Source organism: Porites lutea, chromosome 9 (genome assembly GCF_958299795.1).
Source record: "Porites lutea chromosome 9, jaPorLute2.1, whole genome shotgun sequence".
Taxonomy (NCBI): domain Eukaryota; kingdom Metazoa; phylum Cnidaria; class Anthozoa; order Scleractinia; family Poritidae; genus Porites; species Porites lutea.
Genome location: NC_133209.1, coordinates 15006274 through 15023229, shown reverse-complemented (window position 1 = coordinate 15023229; position 16956 = coordinate 15006274). Strand labels below are relative to the sequence as shown.

The window sequence follows — 16956 nt, the reverse complement described above, 5'->3', positions numbered from 1 at the left end:
TGTTTTACTTTCAGTTTACAACTCATTAATTGTCCCTTACTTGACTTATGGTATTTGTGGTTGGGGAAACTGTGCCTTGACATTTCAAAGAAAGATCGTAACTCTACAAAAACGGGCCTTACGTCTCATTTACTTCAGTAAGTCTAAGGAACACACCTTTCCCTTCTTTCTCAAATCAAATTGCCTTCCCCTGCCTAGCCTATTTTTCAGAGATTGTATCTATTTATGATATCAACAGACAGACAACACCAGTTAGTATACTCAATCAGTTCGTTAAAACAAGTCAGATTCATAACTACAGAACAAGATCTGTCTCTAGCGACTCGCTTTATGTTAAGTTCTCTAGAACCGATAAAATGTATGGCTTTTCCACGAGAATCGGTGCCCAAATTTGGAACTCTATTCCTTATTCGATTAAAATACTTAAACGTTCGTCCTTTCGTAAAAAAATAAAGGAATTATTACTAAATTTCTTGCGGTTAGAAGATGATTATGTCGAATTCTCCCGTCTTATTAAGTTATTTAATACTTTAGGTTAGCCTCTCTTCGTAATCGTTATGTACTTGCCTTGTTTTATGTTAGTTTAAATTCTATTTACTGTATAGTAGTGTCTTCACTGTTATTTAGTCCATCTATATATAAATCTTGTTTTGTAATATGCCTTCAGCTCCCCCCGCCTCGATTAGTTTATAAGCTATTTGCGGGTTGGAAAGTAATGTAATCAGTTATTTTCCAATTTTCAATAAAATTTGTTGTTGTTGTTGTTATTTTGCCAATCTTGGATTATTGTGATATTTGCTGAAACAGTGTGGGGTCTACCCTGGTAGAGAAACTTGAAAGGTTTCAGAAGAGAACGGCGAGGGTTGTTCTAAGAGAAGGAGCAAGCAAGGACCCGTTCTCACAACTTGGCTGGGCGAACCTACGCAGTGGCAGATCTAGGGGAGGGGCCCGGGGGGCCCGCCCCCCCTTATTTTTAGACCAGACTGAAAAAAATTTTTTTGGAGACCGGGCATCTCCCTTATCTCAGGGTTTGGATGACCGCCCACCCCCCTTCCCCCCCCCCCCCCCCCGCCTTATCTGAATGTCTGGATCCGCCACTGCTACGTAGTGGACGGCAGCAACATATGTGCACATTCATTTTCAAGTATTTGAAGGGATCGGACTTGTACCTAGCCACAGATCCTTCTACACTGCACAGCGAGTCAGACAGCCATAATTATATAATAAGGAGCAACTAAGTGTTGTACTTCCAGCTGTGAGAACTGAGTTTAGGAAAAAAAATCAATTTTTCACTGAGGATCAAGGACCTACAACGAGCTCCCAGACTCAGCAAACAACAGTGCAAATCTCTGCCACAATTTAAGAATATGCTGAGAACTGTTTCTGTAATATTGCTGTATAGTACATTTTCAAATATCTGCCATTTCATGTTTGATTGCATTCTCATGTATTTAATTTTTAATTCATCAGGACCCCCACTGATATCGGCCTTGCTGAAGGGGAAAATCCTGTATAAATATAGGAAAATAAAGCAATATTTCGCTGTTTCGTCGAGGGCCTCTTCGGCCTTCTTTTTCATTCCCTCCTCACTTCTCGTTAATGGCCTTGCAAAATTTCGTTATTTTAGTTATTTTCGCAATTTTCTAAACTCTCTTGCAAAATTTTGTGATCTTTGTAAATTTCGTAACAGCTAGAGTTCAATCCTGGACTATCTCGAAAACCAGTCCAAAAAGAAAGCTTGCTAAACAAGAAAGCTGAAAAATGCGGGTTTTCGCTCCGGCTAGCTTGCCGTTGCTAAGGGGTTAACCAAACAAAAATGTATTAAAATTTACCACCCAATTCAGACAGGTCCAGGCTTTTTCTAAGGGGGGGGGGGGGGGGGGGGAGGGGTGCACCACTAAGGAGTGCTCGCCGTAAATGACTGGTGACGTAAACAAATTTTAATACAGAATACGCGGGTCATCTCAAGGAAGGGTGCGCACCCTGTACGGTCGCAATTTGTAATAATCATCGCACTTTATAATACCTGTCGCAATTTGTAATAAATTCATTGCGCTTTGTAATACCTGTCTCAATTTGTAATAAACCGTGTCGCACTTTGTAATGAAAAGGCTGTTGTAATAATTCCGTCGCACTTTGTAATAATTTTTTGAGAGTGACTCAACTTACTCAGTCAACATTAATATAATACCAAAATATGAATGGTACTTTGTAAACAAAGATGATGACGTCTGCAAGGTCATCTCCGCTCATTCAAACCATTTAACAGCTTTATGCACGGTCCTAAACATTGTTTTTTTAATTAACGCAAGAACGATTATGGCTCTTGATTAATGTTGATTAGTTATCTGATGTACGAAATTATATATTCTTAAACCTTGCTATTCTACTAGATGGTTTGCATGCAATGGTTACCTGGGGGGCGTACTCCCTTATATGGCCAATACGGGGATGTGCCACTGGGCAGAGCGTTGTCAGAGTACAAAATCTAGACACACTAGACACAAACGAGCCATTGTAGGCACTTAATTTCCACAAATCGTAACATCCAGCCTTACATCATTCAAATAAGGACAGCAGGAGAGCTCTTCTTTTTAGATCTTATAACAGTTTGACACAACACCGTCCTTGTCTAACGCGCAATCTTAAAAGAAGTAATGGTGGCTTCTATATTTTGGCCAACTTAATCAGACGACTCCTGTAAAAATCCAAAAGGTAAGTTACTGCAAATAAACAAAAACGTCACCAGTGGCAAACCGTCGAACCAAAACAGAAACATAAACACAAAATCCAATTAGTCGCTGGCCAATACCTTTGTATGTACTTGTTTTTCTAAAACTCACTTGGGCTGATACACTGAGCCGGCTGACCATGCATTTGTTCCATTATTCTCTCTTGATTTGGTCCTATATAGGGGCAAAAGGAGTATTATTCCATCTTAAAACAATTTTTCTATGGAACCTCTAAAGCAAATACCGTGGAGATAGTAAAAATTCTTCTTTCCTGCGTACAACTCGTAAGACCTTGCAATTCTTCCGAGCGTGTTTAGGATTATTTTTTTCCAAAAAAATTGAAAGGACTATAAACCAAACCATCCATTACTATATGAGTTACCCTATCTAAGGATCAAGCCATAGACACAAAGCCAACAAGGTAAAAAATGATACCCTATTTAAGGTTAGAGATCCTCAGCGGTACTTACCTACCTAGCCCATACATGTATACGGGATTACTCCCCCCCCCCCCCCCCACGAAGACTTCACGAGTCACGTGGCAAGCAAACATGGATTGGGACGACGAATGTCAAGTTATTCATGAATTTTCTGGTGTTAAATGTCGCTTTTGTTATTTAAATATTTTTGAATTCAAATATATGTAATTATTCATATTTTTTTTTTGGTGACATGTCACAGGAAGTTTCATGTCTTTCATAAAAGCGATTCTCGTTGGTCATGTGATTAATTAAGGCAGAAAAATATATAACTGAAGACATTCATGTTTGACCAAAGAAAATAATTCAAGTTTATAACAAAGTGCGATGGAATTATTACAAATTGCGACAGCTTAGTTTATTACAAAGTGCGATGGACAGTTATTTCAAATTGCGACAACTTTTTTATTACAAAGTGCGACACAGTAGTATTACAAGTTGCGACAGGTATTACAAAGTGCGATGATTATTACAAATTGCGACAGTACACACCCCCTGGACCCTCCCCATAGATCCGCACCTCACCATACTGATAAGAAAGCAATTGTAAGCAGGGGATGTGGAAACATATGGAAACGATAGGATCTGAGAGGTAAGTCATGTAACAGTGGATTGCATGAAATTTCGCCTGCTAAAGAAAATCGTGGCTTCAGCCCTGTTTTAAGAAAATAGTTAGTGGTAATTCACTAAAGAGAAAAGAAGAATCATCTTCACGATCACTGTTTAATTTTCAAGCCTTCATTACATTATTTTACATCTATACACTGAACTTTTTTTTATTAGCCTGGTTACATGGATGTATTGTCCATACTTGAATCAAAGGACTGAAGAAGGGAAATCTCGTCAACTAACGTCGGCTTTGATCGCGTGAGTGTAGTTTCCTTATCAGCAATCAAGAGCATAGACGGTTCAGCCTCTTGCAGACAAAACCATTGGGAAGATAGGACGAGCCCCTACAAGGGAGATCATTCCAGGTACCAGACGCGCGACGGATCATGTCCCTGTGCCCCGTGAACATGTGGCCGCATGGTTCGCCTTCTCCTCCATTCGGTTCATGAGGAGCCCAATTCTTGAAGAAAGGGATTGAGTTATCAGACCAGAGAAACTTCCCTGCTTTACCGGGTTGCCGTCTGAGTCCGATCCAAACCTGTTTAAGAGATTGATGGCATTGGTTAACAAGCTTGAGTACAAACTCGTTTTCTTCAAAGCTATTTATCTTCACAAGCTCTCCTCCATGTTGTTTGCAGAACTCTTGGGCGTAGTCCCAGCTCTTGATAGAGCCACTCACAAGGTAACAGTAGCTTCTAAACTGCGTCCAACCTTTGGGACAACCCAAGGAACAACCTAAAAGAAATTGAAATGCATTGAATCATGGATTAACCAGCGGTAGACTTGGTATACTAATGATTTATGGCCTGAACAATTAAAATAATGTCATGGGTGACAAGTTGCACCTTAATTTTGGCGTTTACTTCATATTTTCACGTGTGAAATTACGAATTGCAGTCGTGGGAAGAGGCAAGGAGGAGAACGGCGTTAAAATGCCGATAGAAAAATACAGCTAGGGATCGGAGCTCTCAGTATCCAAAATAGCCGCGTACGAGCTACAAAGCGGGAACAACAAAATTTTACTAATGAACAAAGATCCTCGCATCCAAGTCCAAGAAAAGATTTAGGCCAGCAAAAGCTGGATCTAAGTTTGACGCCTTAAAATTAAATAGAACAGAACTTACTTCAAACTTTTTTGGCTTTCAGTTGGGATCTTTGAAAGTCAACTTTCTCCACCAATCAACAACGGCTCAAATAAAAATATAACATAATAAAATAACGAGCAGAGACAAATTTCTCAGTGGCATGTCAATAAACCAAGAGGCCTGGGCCGCGAAATTAAGCCCAAATTTCGCAGATTAGCCTAATTCTGCCATTACTAAACTGGCCGATCAAAATATATGCACTCGAATACAAAAGATTTCGCATTAATGAAATTAGTTGGTTTTGTTTCTCAGCCTATTAAACCGTGAGTTTTTCAAATTTTAGATCCGTTGCTTTTATCACCTTGTACATCGTTGAGACTAAGACATTATTGCCATGAAGATATAATGAATTTGCCATTTGGAAGTAATTTCTTCCCTAAGTTTTAGTTTCTTAGCAATAGCTGGCAAAACTTGGCAAAAACGACTAACAGCTACAGTGAAACAGTTCCTTTAAATTCTTAATCCCCAGTTTAGTTTCTCCCATCTTGTTAGAGGAACCCTAACGGTCTGTAGTTCTCATACACTGATTTATGAAGTACATAGTACCTGGTAAGCATAAGCTGATTGAGAGAAATAATGGTAGCACTGAAAACAGTTTCATTTCGCTTCTTTTCTTCAGCTTTCTTCGTTCTTCCGAGGTTTTGTATCCCAGAGTCCTTGCCTCGGGAAGGATAAACGTTCAGTTGATGCTAAGAACTGTTTAAGTAAAAACAAGTGAAATCATCGTTTTTAAGGCGACTTGGAGATGTCGCGATACCAGATATGTGGGATGCAGTTTCTCAAATCATAAATAATTCTCAACAAAGAAATTCAAAGCAGAGCTCGCATAACTAAAAACATAAGAATCCGATTGCCAAACCCTCTGGGCTCTGATAATTTCCCTTTTTTCCCGGCAAGAATAAATCATTGCATTGATGACAAAACATCATCTGGGAGAAAGACCAGCAGAAATGAAGTGGTTGAAATCAAATCGCAGGCATTTAGCCGGGTTACCAGACTTGCACCACTTTCAACCCCGCTAGGTCTATACGATTTGTCAGCGGCTAATAGGCCATTTCCAAGTTCCAAAAACTCCCACTTTCAAAAGGAAACTAATTGCAAAACATTTCTGGTGAAAATGAGTTTTATTTGCATGAGACTAACAAATCATTTTTATATTAGTAGCTTTGCTCATAGCCTCTCGCTTTGACGGAGGCATAGGCTTAGGGCACTGACTCGGAAAAAGCCTATTTTAGACTACGAGTACCCCATTTTTCCTCAGGGATAGTAGAGTGAGCGAAACGCGAGCGCGAGTGAAAATCGCCCCACGCGTGCCGCCTGTTCTTGCGTGGGGTGATTTTCACGCGCGCTCGCGTTTCGCTGGTTCTACTATCCCTGAGGAAAAATGGGGGACTACTCGTAGTCTAAGCCTATTTACACACCATTATTTATCGATCTTTCTATTCGAAGGGAGCGCCAAAATGAACACTGTGCAAGCCCGCTCCTACAAGTTTTATGGTATAATTAGGGTCCGTTTTTCAACTTCCTTTCAGAGTGGTGGCTTCCCGGGCTTTTCTTGGCTTTTATTTTAATATGAAGTAGTAATGAGATTGATCATGGGACGACTGTTTAAAAACGTTTTTGAGCGACGCACATCAACCGGAAGTGAACTTTTTTCCTCTTTTTTAAAGGATGCCTTGACCGGCCACCAAATTTGTATGCATGGCCAAGCGTCTTTACTCTTATAGAGGCGATTTGCCCAAAAGTTTGTTTAAAATCACGGCTCAAGTGTGCAAAAAGTCCACTTCCGAAGTTGACGTACGTCGCTCGAAAACGTCGCTGCTTAAACTCTCTTTTGCAGAACACAAGCGTACTGATGTTTCTCACCTCATTGAATACAAGTACATAAACAAGGCGTTGAATCACTTTGTAATCTCGCCCTGTTCACAGACCATCTATAGTGAAACTATAGTGCCGGATCCAGACCTTGAGATAAGGGGGAGGGGGGCGGGGCGGTCTCCAAAAAAACTTTTTTCGGCCCTTCGGGCCTCGGTTTGGTCTAAAAATAAGGGGGGGCCCGGGCCCCCGGGCCACTGATCTATTTTCTCCTTAGACTCGTCGAGCGGGCATGACAATATAAGATTCAATTAACTGCAAAAACTGTGGACGAAGATCCCGCTAGTAACATCTGTGAACCTGAAGAAGGCTGGTATGGCCAGCCGAAATATTGTTATAAAAAACAATACACGTTGTTTTAAATCAGCTTTGCAGTAGTCTTTGGACTTCTCGTTCTTGGTTCATGACAATAAAAAACCGTGGAGGAGTGTTTTTTCTCACGCTTCGCGCTCGTCTCGCGCCCCACTCGCTCAACACATGCAATCAACGATCTAATAAGAAATTTTTGTTTCACTCTTCCCTTAAAACGACTCGAGGTTGGCTGGAAGTATTTCTTTTTAGTTAATGGAAATTTGCAACACAGACAATCCGTTGCGAAATTGAGATCAGGAAACCATATGATTAAATTAAGAATTGAAACTGGTGGACATTGTGTCCAAAAAATTCCTGAAAACTCCAGAATATGTCAAAATTGTTTATCTAATGCATGTTGAGAAGGAAACGCGCTTCGGGCAAGAGAAAAATTCTATGATGATATTACTTCTAGATATCCAAGCTTTATTAATTCAAATGCAAAAGATAAAATATTGTTTCTTTTCAATGACATAGACCCATTTATTTGTGGCTATTTGTTAAAAGACTAGGTTCCAAAGAAGAAGAATTAAGACTTCTTAAATTATTCATTTGTTAGATGACCTTCGAAAGTTGTACATGAATGGCCTGTCATCTAGAACATTTTTAGCCGTCCTCATGTAGTAGAAAATTCTAGGCAACTTCTGTTCCTCTGATCACTGATATTTTACCTAAAGCAGTCGTTGGGTGCCCATGTATTGTGGCTGTATTACAGACTAAACAGACTAAACATTATTCGATAACCCGCAATCTAAGCGCGAGATAAATCAATCTTTCAATATATACAGGGGCACCCAACGAGAATATAGTTCAAAACCACATGAACATAGCATTGTTGAATGCACTTTGGTATTTAAACAGTAGATAAAGGCTTATTTTATCCCCTAAAAATTTTTCATCTGTTCGGATTTCCTAGCTGAAAGTATAGTGATCCGAAAATTATAGGGATCAAAATCTACCTTTCCGAAAAATGTAATTTCTGACGGTTGAGTGACTAGGAACGAATTAGTCAGAAATTGCTATTCTGATGGCACGATTGAGAGGTTTTAGTATTCTCAGGGGAGAGTTTTGAGTATTTAATGTCTTAGCGGGGAATATTAATCATTCTAGCTCAGTCAGTCTTTCTGTTTGCTGTTGTCAATTTAGTTGAATTTTTTCTATGGAGTTATGCGTTTGTTTGTACCTCTTCCCCGAGGTTCCGTGCCATTGCATTAGATGGGGAATACGTTTCCACATATTTTTTTGCCACATCTAAAGAGTGGTTTTTTAGTGGTTTTTCGTATCTGGCGTGGTACACTTAATTTTTCAAGCTTTTCAAGTTAGACTTGCTAGCATATTCTATGTTGTAATAAGTATATGTTACGACACATTGTTGTTGTCGGATGACTGACTGACCATTCCTCAATAAACTATTTCACATTGAATGTTTCGTGATAGTGTAGTCAGAATTTTCAGTCAGAAAAAAGGCTCCCGAAAATTCTAGGTGACCTTTTAAGGGTAAAAATCCGTTAAAAATGGGCAATTATACCATTTTTTTGATGTTCGAAAATCCTAGGAGAAGCAGGCAAGAAAGAAATTTTACAGAAAATGATCAGAAAATTCTAGATCTCAAATCGTCTTCCGAACAGATAATTTTCCGAAAATTGTCGTTGGGTGCCCCTGATATATAGTCCGCTCGACATCGATATATATGGTAGTGGTATTACGCCAGGATTACGGGTGTCCGGTAAAGCAAGACATAAGACCTAAGACCCGGAAAACCAAGGCCCGGAAAACTAAGACCCGGAAAACTAAAACTTTCATTACAGATAAACAGAAAATTTACTTGATATCAAATACCCACGATCCAAGAGCGAGAAAAATCAATCAGTTGATACGAGCATGTCACTCAACATCGATATGGTAGTTGTATTATAGATAAACTAGCCTGCGTGGCAGGCGTTCGAAAGGGAAGGGAAAGTAGCCTGCGTGGCAAGCGTTTCCTCGCGAGTTCGTCGAGAAAGTTGGGACGAGAGGGAAAAAAAAGGGAATGATGGGAGAGGGGGAGGGGAATGAAGGAAACGCTTGCCCGCAAACCCCACGATTTTGAAAAACTGCGTTCGCCCACCAAAGCAGCTTCTGATTGGCGCGGTGCTGATAGTGTTGATTGCTTAGCACTCGAAACATCAATCAAACCAGGTATGCTTTGTTTACGTGCGTCACAGATCTGGTTTCATCATTTTTGTGGTCGCAGATTACAAATGCTTTGGACTGATGTTGATTTGAATCGTAGACTACGAGTAGTCCCCCATTTTTCCTCAGGGATAGTAGAGCGAGCGAAACGCGAGCGGGCGTGAAAATCACCCCACGCGAGAAAAGGCGACACGCGGCGGGGGTGCCGCCTTTTCTCGCGTGGGGTGATTGTTTATTGGAAATTTAGCGGCATGTATTGTAGAGGACGTTTCGACACGGGCTGAAGAGCAGCCACTATAGCCGGCGGAGTGAATTGTTCCGGACAAATCATTTTTGACGTTTCGACAAGGTTTCAGACGAGATAAAGCCACACACACACACAAAAAAGAAATTCCGCAGCAATCGCTCAAAGTTTTAACCTTCTTTTATCCTAAACCTTTTTATTGCAGTTTTTGCAATCGCCTGGAACGTGTTCTATTAGAGAACAAAGTAATTTTACAAATCTGGTAATCCAGGGAAAACCTGTTAGTTATACTTCTATTTTGACGAGCTGTCAATTTACAAATCAACCGAACCGTGAAATATCAAGGAGCGTTTTCCAGAATCGTGGGGTTTGCCACCTTTTTCTTTTTTGCTCCCGCTCTAACTTTCGCGAAATAACTCGATTGGAAACGCTTGCTACGCAGGCTAAGGGGAAGGGAATTGGGGCGCGAGACCACGCGCGCGCGTTTTCTTTCTCCCTCGCGCGCCCCACGCGCTCTCGCGCTCCCAAATTCCCCCTTCCCCTTTTAACGCCTGCCACGCAGGCTATAGATAAACTTACTCGATATCAAATACCCGCGATCTACTAAGCGCGAGATAAATCAATGGATTGATACAATAGTCACTCGATATCGATATGGTAGTTGTATTACAGATAAACAAACAATCACTCGATATCAAATACCCGCAATGATCTAAGCGCGAGATTAATCATTCATGATCAATTGTTACGATAGTCACTTGACGTCGTTATGCATTTTGGTATTTATAGGTACAGTGGAACCTCCGGATATTACGAACCTCTAACGATTTTCTTGGTATTACAAACGATTTTTTTTTACCTCAGTGGTAGTAAAATATAGGGGAAAGAACCTCGATATAAGGAAACCTCGTTATAGCGGACACATATTGCTAGCCTGCGAGCCTCCGGGGCGTTCTAGCGCTCTCTCTCCCGCCCCGCCGCCAGAGCGCCCAGGAGAGCTTGGCTCGCAGGCTAACATATTGCCAGTCCCTTGGTCCTTCGTTATATCGAGGCTCCACTGTAATTTCTTCGTTAACGTCCCGGGGGGTACTCCTGGGAAATTTTGGTGGGGTTGTGCCTGCCGGTTCTTCAAATCCTGACCCTATTTCAAACCAAAAAAACAACACTTCACATCCGTTTTCAGACCTTGCCTCTAAAAAAATTATGTCATCAATTCTTACATTAGAACAGCAACAGAAAAAGATTTCTTAAAATCCATTTCGAAATTGCACATTTTTCTTTCTTTCTACTCATTTGGAATTGAAACGATAAAGACGCTCATACACTCCTGTAGTTCCCTCGAACCCATACCCGATTCCAGACCACAATGGGCAAAGTCTATTCCCTTTTTTCAGACTACAACGGCGCGAGAACCATACCCTTTGGGGCGGCACATACCTATATGGCTTCAATATAAGGGATTAATCCCCCTCGGGGTTAAAGGGACAGTGTTCCCATTATGCACACGCGCTTCCCATCTTTTGGTCCTCTAGCCAACGGCAATAAAGGTAACGCGAAAAAAAAAATCCCCATTTCGCCCAAATCGGAACTTAACGGGAACAATATGTCATTGATCTGTAATCCTGAGAAGTTTTAGTGTAATATTGAACTCGGCCAAGCGCGATGCAGACGGATTTTTCAAGGCTCTCTTACTCTCCTCGCATCTTTTGATTTCGCGACACGCTGTCAGAAAATCAAAGTTTGGTGCATGCGCAGTAACGGGATACTGTTCCTTTAACGTAAGTTCCATAGTGCATATAAGGAGGGCTATTTGAGCTAGACAGCCACGACATAGGCCCTTTAATCTAGCTACGGCTCCAAAAATGAATCGTTTGAAAATGAAAATCGTGAAATAAATAGAGGATATTACATGGCCGCGCGGAGCTACGAAATTTCTCTTCGAGTGTTGAAAAATATTTCACTCGTTCGCTGCGTTCACTCGTGAAATATTTTTTCATGTTCTATTTATTATATAAATACCAATGAACTACCAAACCGTTTCACTTTAATAGTTTTTTGGTGTGAAAGGCGCGATTTACTATGTAGCCATGAACGGTGGTAACATGTTATTTTCACATGTGAAGATATCAAGTTTTCGCGTGAAAGCTCACCTGGTATTTCATTGCTGTTTATACGATAAACGCTTTTACTTAATCAATAAAACAATTTCTTCGTCGTTTTCTGCCCTACCTGTTGGCTTACTTTACTAAATCAATTAAACGATTTAAATGCATACTTTGAAGTCATAGATTTCATGGCATTAATTTGACTGGCCATGTTAGTTGAATAAAAGTCCTTTTTTCTCCCAAAAGTGAAAATAGACTGTCCCATGCTAAGCGGATCGAATCTGCTTTCGACTTAACCCAAAAATTATAGTAATTCATAAGAGACAGAAGAGAGAAAGACAGAAAAAAGAATTCAAGATCACTTTTTTATATTCAAGTCGTCCCCTCTCATTACATTGCATCTAAACACAGCTGTATTTTTTAATACTCAGCCTGGGTTAGCTCGACCTCTCGGACATAAATCAAGAACTAAGCGAGGGCCAACCCGGCGTAGACGAGGTTAAAAATTTTGTCGCGCGTGGATCGTACAGCGAGGCAGCAGACACGAGATGGCGTATATCTTGGCTGATGTCCGTCGCGTCATTAAGAGACAAAGTTAGTCCGTTGATTTTGCAGCCGATATGTCGATATGCTTTAGGTGATAAATTTCGAAGGCGGAAGTGTTTTACAGAGAGCATTGCTTGCGCAGCATGACGGTTTTGGTAGGACAGGCAAACAAGCCAAGTTGGGCGAGGACAGTGAAATTGTGAGGAGATTGGGGCTGGAGCTCGTTCACGCGCACTTTTGCGGCTTGGCCACCCAGCAGTGCATTTGTGCATCCGACAAAACCGCCATGCCACACAGGACACGCAGGCTACAGAGAATATTTTACTGAGCTAAAATGGACCAGTAGCTTCAAAATACGACAAATAAGAGTAAAAATCGAGCATATTTATTCTCGGTTTGCACTGTCACACAATGAAAAATAAAAATGCAAACCATTCAATACAGAACGTCTAGAATCTGGGAAATGAAAGAAGATAAATATACAAAACATCTTGCCAAAAATCAGGTCTGTGCAATATTTCAAATGGGAGATATTCGGAAAAACGATTTACCAAAATTTATAAAGCTTTGTATGGAAACGCCATGTTGGAGTCCCTTTCAGGGACACCAATATGGCCGCCGGATACCAACAGAAACATCTGTTTTCGGGTTTTCCTACTAATGCGTGAATTCTTCACTTGAGGAACTCATAAAGATTAAAGTAATATTTATTCTGAGCTCTCCTGGGCGTCAGCTAAAGGCCGCGTCACGCAAAAGCCTGAAACTTCAAGCGTCCTCTCTCGCAAAACGAAGAACCCTTTGGAACCAAAAATTTGTTAATATAACGGTATTTAGGTGCTGTAATACCTCGTGAAAGTAGAAACTCGGAAGAATCGGTAGTTTCTTAGTTTGATTTTTAGTGACATCACGTGCAAACCAAGGATAGTATTACTTTTTAAAAACTACGTTCCTGAAGTCAAAAAGCTTAATAGTATTGGGTTTTGGACACTTAAGCTAACCTCGTAAGGCCAGATCTCTTATCTTAGTAGAGAGCTTTGATTCTGAGACTAGGACGACTACGAGTACGAGATTTTCTCAATACTGAGTAGTGCGCGCCCGCGCGTGAACCAGCGTCATTTTTGCGGGAAAACGTGATAGTAGTCGTCATTATCGTCGTCATTCTACTACGAGTCATCCTCGGAGACCCAGGGGGAGATAGTGGGGGCGAGGGAAAGTCTAAACGGGCGGAAAAATATGGCACGAAGAAAAGTAAAGAACGGCGAGAAGAGCCCCTGGGGACAATGTCTTACCAGACCAGTTCCAGACAGTCGCCGCCTTTCTGGCTCCTGATTGGTGCCAGAAAAACACAAGTTTTCTGCCACCGATCAGAAGCCAGAACAGCGGCGACCGTTTGGAACTGGTCTGGTAAGACATTGTCCCCAGGGGCTCTTCTCGCCGTTCTTTACTTTTCTTCGTGCCATATTTTTCCGCCCATTTAGACTTTCCCTCGCCCCCACTATCTCCCCCTGGGTCTCCGAGGATGACTACGAGTCTTAGCGAGAATGTCGTAGTGGGGAGGATAAGTTATCTAATTTTAGAAGCTTAAAATCATTTTGCGACCGAGAAAAGGCTAAAACCTCTCCAATAAAGACAACCTCACTAATTTTTCAGGTGAAAAATAGTACAATGAAGCTTTCCGGGTTGGATATTTTTTCAACTATGAATACACGTTAAAGTTACATCCCGTACTCGTACTCGCCCTCGTGCTCTCTATTGCCCGATCCGCTGAGGTCGAGATGTGGGGCCCGTTTCTCGAAAGTCCCGATAATTAACGGGCCCGATAAGCTGTCTCGGTTTCCATTAAAGATCGAGGTTTCAATAGTTTTGCATCTAACATGATAAAACTATCAGTTAACGAAACAAAATGCAGTAGTTTGCTAGCCAGGACCCGTGCTCTTATTCTTTTTATTTCGATTTGAATATTTGATTTCGGGCCCGAAAAGTTAACGGGAGTTTCGAGAAACGGGCCCCTGTTCAAGTAAGAAAATTAAATTGTTTTGATTAGCTAGATATTGAGCGAATGACGTGAGTGTTGACTCCTGCTCGCTATGGCGTGTGCGATTTATTTTTTGCAAAGCCTTCAGTTCTGTTCAAATAAGAGAAAGTTTTCCGTCTCAATACAATAAAAATATTTTCTTTCTCGGTATGAAAAAAGACTTTTGAAAAGAGTGAAAAATTCTTAGTTAGAAGTTGACGCGTGCTGCTTTGAGGTTTTAACGCGCGCTGTTATAATCAAACTTCAATTTAAATTAACTGCCACGTTGAATTTGATGTTACAAAGAACTACGACAAACAACAAATTAGTTGGCTCATATCTAAGATGTGTTATAACCACGTTTTGCTAGGGGGTGTTTACATGAGAAAACTCGCACCGGCGCGAGTTTCATGCCGGGATGACTTCTTGATTTCGTATCACGTTTACATGTTGACTGAGTCATTTCATATCGCTTTTATAATAGAAAGACTATTATCCATGAAGGTACACTTCATGCTGACAAAATACACGTACGAGTCAAAGTCGCAAGGATTACGCATGCGCTAACCGTTCCAGTCTACTGGCAGACCGATTTCACACCAAATTCGCGTTTTTCCTTTTTTTTAGAGTTTTAATACACTTTTTGTGATATTTTAAAGCGCCTAGAACAGTTAATGATGTAGACGCTATATAAATAAAGTTTATTATTATTATTATTATTATTATTATTATTATTATTATTATTATTATTATTATTAGTGCGAGAGCACTTTCAAATGAGTTCTTTCAGATCCTGACAGGAGCCAATCACATAGGCCGGCCTGCTCCTGGCCTGAGCATAATCACAAATTACATGAACCCTAGTTGGACGGCTCCTTTAAAGCTGGCCTAAGTAAGATCGCAACTCTCCTGAAAATTCCTCGCGGAAGCCGACACAAATTTGCAGGTACCCTCGCGAGATTAATGATGTTGAAGGTATCGCAATTTTTTTTTCTAACATAGCACATTCATCCGTATTTCGATGGTGCCGCGACATTTCACTTTGTAAAATTTGGTCCAAAGCCTTTGGCAAATAAATTCTCCGCGCATGAAATTTCTCTGATACAATTTGCCTCAAGTTCTTATAGAGCTATGTCCTACCTGCACGCTTCTGTAAAGTGAACCCACCATAGACCCTTCCACGGTTTTTTTCAACTTTTGACATGGACAAGTTAGGAAAAATCAGTCGACACAACTGGAAAGAGCTTCTTCAAATAGGCCATTTCCGAGTTCCCCCGGGCCTCTGTTTCAAAACGAGGGTAGGTGCTCAGCCTTTGATATGGAAATCATTTTTGATTCTCATGCAAATAAAACTCATTTTCACAAGAAAGGTTGTGTACCTTGCCTCATTTTGACAGTGAGGGTTTCTGGAACTCGGAAGTGGGCTATTCAGTAGCATAACTGTCAAGGTTGAAAGTGATACGTCGTAAGCGAGTGAAGAAATGAAGCTTCGCAAAGGTGCGAAAATTAACAGACGTTTGCATGTTAGCAACGAGGTTGGTATGGTCAGGGGGGCAAGTCTAATCATAAAACGTCTGCAAAATTTCATGACTTTGAGGTGCTACTGATTTTCGTTAGTTTTCAGCAAATCACTTTCAAACTTCAGTTGGCAAATTCACTAATTTTAAGGCGCTCTTTCCAGTGGTATCAACGAATTTTACCTAACTTGTCCATGTCAGAAATTGAAAAAAAACTATGGTGGGCAGTATTCATAAAAGCTTTAGATAATGATGGTGGTGATGATGTATGGTTGCGTACGAAAGGCAGTTCAATTCATCCTGGTGATTTATCAGGCTTTTAACATTCTCCACCCTTACTGAACCAAAAATTTAATTTACGCTCTCGGGAAAATTAAATAATCAGTCACCCAATCAGGTGATTCTGTCCCCCAGTAACGAAAGCTAGATTGTCAGAGTCGTAAGCAGAATCGAAACAAGCATTATGATTAATGGTTCAGAGTCTTCTACTTCTGACTCCGACAATCTGGTCTTCACCAGATCATTAGCCTGTGTAGCAGGCGACAGTTTTTGGGGGGCGAAGGAAGAAATCTCGATGATGTGCGTGTTCCACTCGCGGGCTAATAATAAACGGCCCCTGCTAGGCCTGTTCCGATTGTGTTCGGCAACTTTTGAGCAACTTTTTGCGGTACTACCAACGTCGAGCAATTTTTTGTCTTTCTGAGAAATTTTTAGAGCACAATATATCGGTTTAGAGCACATATCAAGCACAAAAAAAGTCATCGATTTCATATAAACTTCAATTTATGTGGATTTCTTAAATGTCAAGAGAGGATCGTTCTCTCTTGTAAAATGTTTATCAACCTTTTGAACACATAATCTTTCACCTGTCAACGTTTCGCAGGTCTCAAAAGCAATTAAAGTGCAACCTGTATTAAGCAGACCCCCAATTAAGCGGGCATCCTCTTTTAAGCGGACACTAAGCCGGGTTCCGAAATTAACGTCTTATATTTCCCTTTGTAACGAACCCCTATTCAGCGGACACCTCTATTAAGCGGACGCGGACAATAAAATAAGTTGTATTTTCTATTGTTAAAAACCTCTATTAAGTGGACAACGGACTTAGAGTCCAGGCTTGGCCTAGCCAAGAACGCCTAGAGGCTAAGCTGATTAATTAGTATCTTTAAA

The 16956-nt window shown here is 40.8% G+C and overlaps 1 protein-coding gene across 1 annotated transcript; it reads right to left on the bottom strand.

Annotated features, from left to right (window-relative positions):
- Positions 1 to 4103: 4103 nt before the first annotated feature.
- Positions 4104 to 5449, bottom strand: LOC140948927 (snaclec coagulation factor IX-binding protein subunit A-like). The gene is made up of 2 exons (XM_073398190.1): positions 5395 to 5449; positions 4104 to 4555 (listed from the first exon to the last, which is right to left on the bottom strand). The coding sequence occupies exons 1-2, from the start codon at positions 5447 to 5449 to the stop codon at positions 4104 to 4106; spliced, it is 507 nt and encodes a 168-aa protein (XP_073254291.1).
- Positions 5450 to 16956: the final 11507 nt, after the last annotated feature.